Below are 3,194 nucleotides of genomic sequence, written 5' to 3' on the forward strand. Positions count from 1 at the left end.
TGTGTGAGTGTGTGTGTGTGTGTACATTAGCCTACACTGACTTCCTGCCCCTCTCCAATCTGCGCTCATCGCTGCGCTCCGTGCGTAATGTATACTGGAATATGTCTATACTGACCCACGTGCGCTAATTCGCCTGTTCCCTCCACGTGTATTACTCCACGCGCACTTTTGTTTTATCACAGGTGCACGCGTGTCTGACGTCACCACGCTCGATTCATCATTACATTCAGTTGAATCAGTCCAACGTTGCAAGGTAATTTGGCATGTACATTTCCATCATTGTTTAACAAACATGTTCCAACACAGATTTTTTTTCAATTAAGTTTTTTATCCGTTTTTAATGAAAAATAACACCGGAATATATGAAAAGTTAGTTCATTAGAAACCAGCTGTCACACGACTCCTCTACTACAAAAGATCTGCATAAAGCAACAAGTAGCCTACACAACCCTGAAGACACAGAAAATCTTTGGATAGAGGATATGTTTTCTTTACTAGAAAATTACTTATTGGGATTTATACAAAGCAGAGACAAATTAACACGCAATTAATCTAAACCACATAAATAGAACAATTAAAGATAATAAATTTAGTCTAATGTTCAAGAGACATTTTTGGTCACAGCGTAAAGAGGTGCGGCTCTTTTTTTTTAGTTTCCATTGATAAAATTCCTTGCGTAATTATTACGTGTTACTTTTACTGTAGGCCTATCAAAGCCAAAATCAATGAGAGCTGAAATAATGATATAGACACCCAATTTCTTTCCGAGTGAGCACACCTCCTTACACAGTTTAGGAGAATAGGCTAAACAAGTATGGAGCCATTACGCGCCATATTGAAGTGCTTATCGTTGTTATTGACAACAATATAACCAAGAGATAATGACATACATCATAACATACATTAAACAAATAACTTTTGCTATGGTGTAACCCATGAAAACAAAAAGTGCATTTTGAAAGTAACACAATCACTTTCCAAGGTCAATTTCACAGCTAAAATATGTAAAATATAGAAGCAACAAACAATATAATTAATTTACACAAAAGACATCACAATACAAACATAAATAAATAAATTAGTTTAAATATAATGACGGACAAAATAAATAATTCTATACACTTTGAGACATGATTCACAATTTCATATGTCATAAGTGGCACTTACTCCGTGATTTTTTCCCCCCTCTTTACGGAAAGCTAAACTAGTCCTAAAGCAGCTATTTCGTCAGCATCATTTACGTCACCATTTAGGCACGTCCCACCGGGGAACATGTCCTGATGTTGTCCAAAAACCCCCAAATAAAATAGGTCTGCATCACACATTAGCCAAAGTGTGTTTGGCATAAACACACATAATCTATGGGCAGGATAAACTGTCAAATTAAAAAGGCATTTAAATATTATTTTATTGTATGTTATTGTTATTGCATCCAACAGCTCGAACGACTTGTCTTTTAGGGCATTTGTTCTGAGAGCGGCCACGACTCCAAGTTGAGGCTGTCAACTCGAAGCTACAACTTGGTTGCAGTCGCTGACTCTCACATTTCCCTTTCTGTGAACACACTTATCACGCGCACAAGACCCTGAAGGGTTTCACCTATATAAAATTGTCAACTCAGTCAAAGGTATGGCAAAGTACCCCACAGCGTCAAACAGGTGGAACCTTTACTGACCCCAGAAGGCAAAGGATTAACTTGTGCCGACAGCAAATTCAGAATACAATTGGATTGAATACATTCTGTAACTCAACATAATATTAACTTACAACATCATTTTGATTATCTGATATTTTGGAGCAAATGTGGTGCCTTTCAATTTTCTAAAAGCGGTCAGATCAAAATGTGCCAATGTGAACAAGCACAGACAGGAGGTCTAGCAGCTCAAAACACTGGATTTTAGTGTTGTTCTCATATGCCGGCCTTGTCAAGCCAAAATTACGCACCGCGTGCGCCATAGTTCTCTTAGACATCCAACACGTGATTAAGATAAGAAATGTAACATATAGCCAGTCTGAGGATCTCAATCTTGGAGAGTTTCTTGTCCGGGGGTAAGGTGGGCAGTAATTTCCTCAGTTCAGCAAAGGCCACGTTGAACGCCTCCACGCGGATCCTCTCTCTAGTGGCGTGGGCCGAGCGGTACTTGGCTGTGGCCCTCCGCCTCCTGCGCTTCTCTTCGCGACTAAGCGGCGGGTCAGATTTGCACCTGACCTTCTCGTCGCCCTCCATGTGCTCGTCTGACGTGCAACCCGCAGACTTGAGGCCATTGAGCAGCGACTCGGGGTCGGATTGTGTCCACGAGAGGTCCGCCTCAGCCTGGTCCGGGCTCAGCATCATCTTCGCTTCGCTTTAGGGTTCACTTCTCCAAAGAACCTGTAACACAGACCCACGCGCGTTACTGAATTTGAGTTCACATATTCTTCTAGACACATTTAAGACTAGGTATCTTACTTTGAATTTTTAAAACCTATTACTCAGAATGACCAAGAAATCTCTAAATGTAATCTACCCCAATTGCGTAACATTAACTATAGTTCATAACCTATTATACTAACCAACTAATCAAAAAATTTACGTCAAATAATCACATTCAGTCAATATAAATATCATCATCGAAGTATTTAATATTTTATTTTTAATGAAAAATAGTTGACCGTTTCTAATGGCACAGTTCTCCTTTTTTGAATTACCATAATCAGAACGGGCCATCTGTCAGTGTGATGAACACATCTGCTTGGCTAAGGCCACACTGACTTGACAGCAAAACACTACGTTATACTGTTGACATCAGTCGATATTTTGAGTTTAAAAAACGAAATAAAAAAACAACATGACAAGATGAACAAGCATGAACTAAAACTTACCTTAATTAAGTCTTGTCTTTTATAACAGGCCTCGGAGCGAAGTTGAACGTTGAATTCAACTCATATCTCACCGGCGAAATGAGTTTTGAACTGTACGTAAAAGCAGAAGATGTGCGTAACGTATATACAAATACTTGCAGGACTTTTTTTTCTTTTCTTTTTTCTTTTGCTATTTAGCACCAGGAGTTAGTGCCCCTGATCTGCGTATTATCAAGAGTGAGGCACAGCCCTGAAGTGCGGCACGAGATCAGAGATGTGAAGATCAAATACTATTGGAGCGTCCTATGTGCCAGCTCGTATAGACAATAGGAGAGATGTGCAGATAGTAAGGC

The 3,194-nt window shown here is 39.6% G+C and overlaps 1 protein-coding gene across 1 annotated transcript; it reads right to left on the reverse strand.

Moving 5' to 3' along the window:
- Positions 1-307: 307 nt before the first annotated feature.
- On the reverse strand, positions 308-2,335 carry LOC140376915 (helix-loop-helix protein 2-like). The gene has a single exon (XM_072462196.1). The coding sequence runs from the start codon at positions 2,333-2,335 to the stop codon at positions 1,964-1,966; it is 372 nt and encodes a 123-aa protein (XP_072318297.1). The 3' UTR covers positions 308-1,963.
- Between the last annotated feature and the right edge of the window lie 859 nt (positions 2,336-3,194).

Source organism: Eucyclogobius newberryi, unplaced genomic scaffold, assembly GCF_026437365.1.
Source record: "Eucyclogobius newberryi isolate DKJ021-1_F unplaced genomic scaffold, fEucNew1.0.hap1 SCAF_1, whole genome shotgun sequence".
Classification (NCBI taxonomy): Eukaryota; Metazoa; Chordata; class Actinopteri; order Gobiiformes; family Gobiidae; genus Eucyclogobius; species Eucyclogobius newberryi.

Bases quoted from the DNA above. Each gene is read 5' to 3' on its own strand.
- LOC140376915 (XM_072462196.1), bottom strand. From the start codon at position 2,335: ATGATGCTGAGCCCGGACCAGGCTGAGGCGGACCTCTCGTGGACACAA.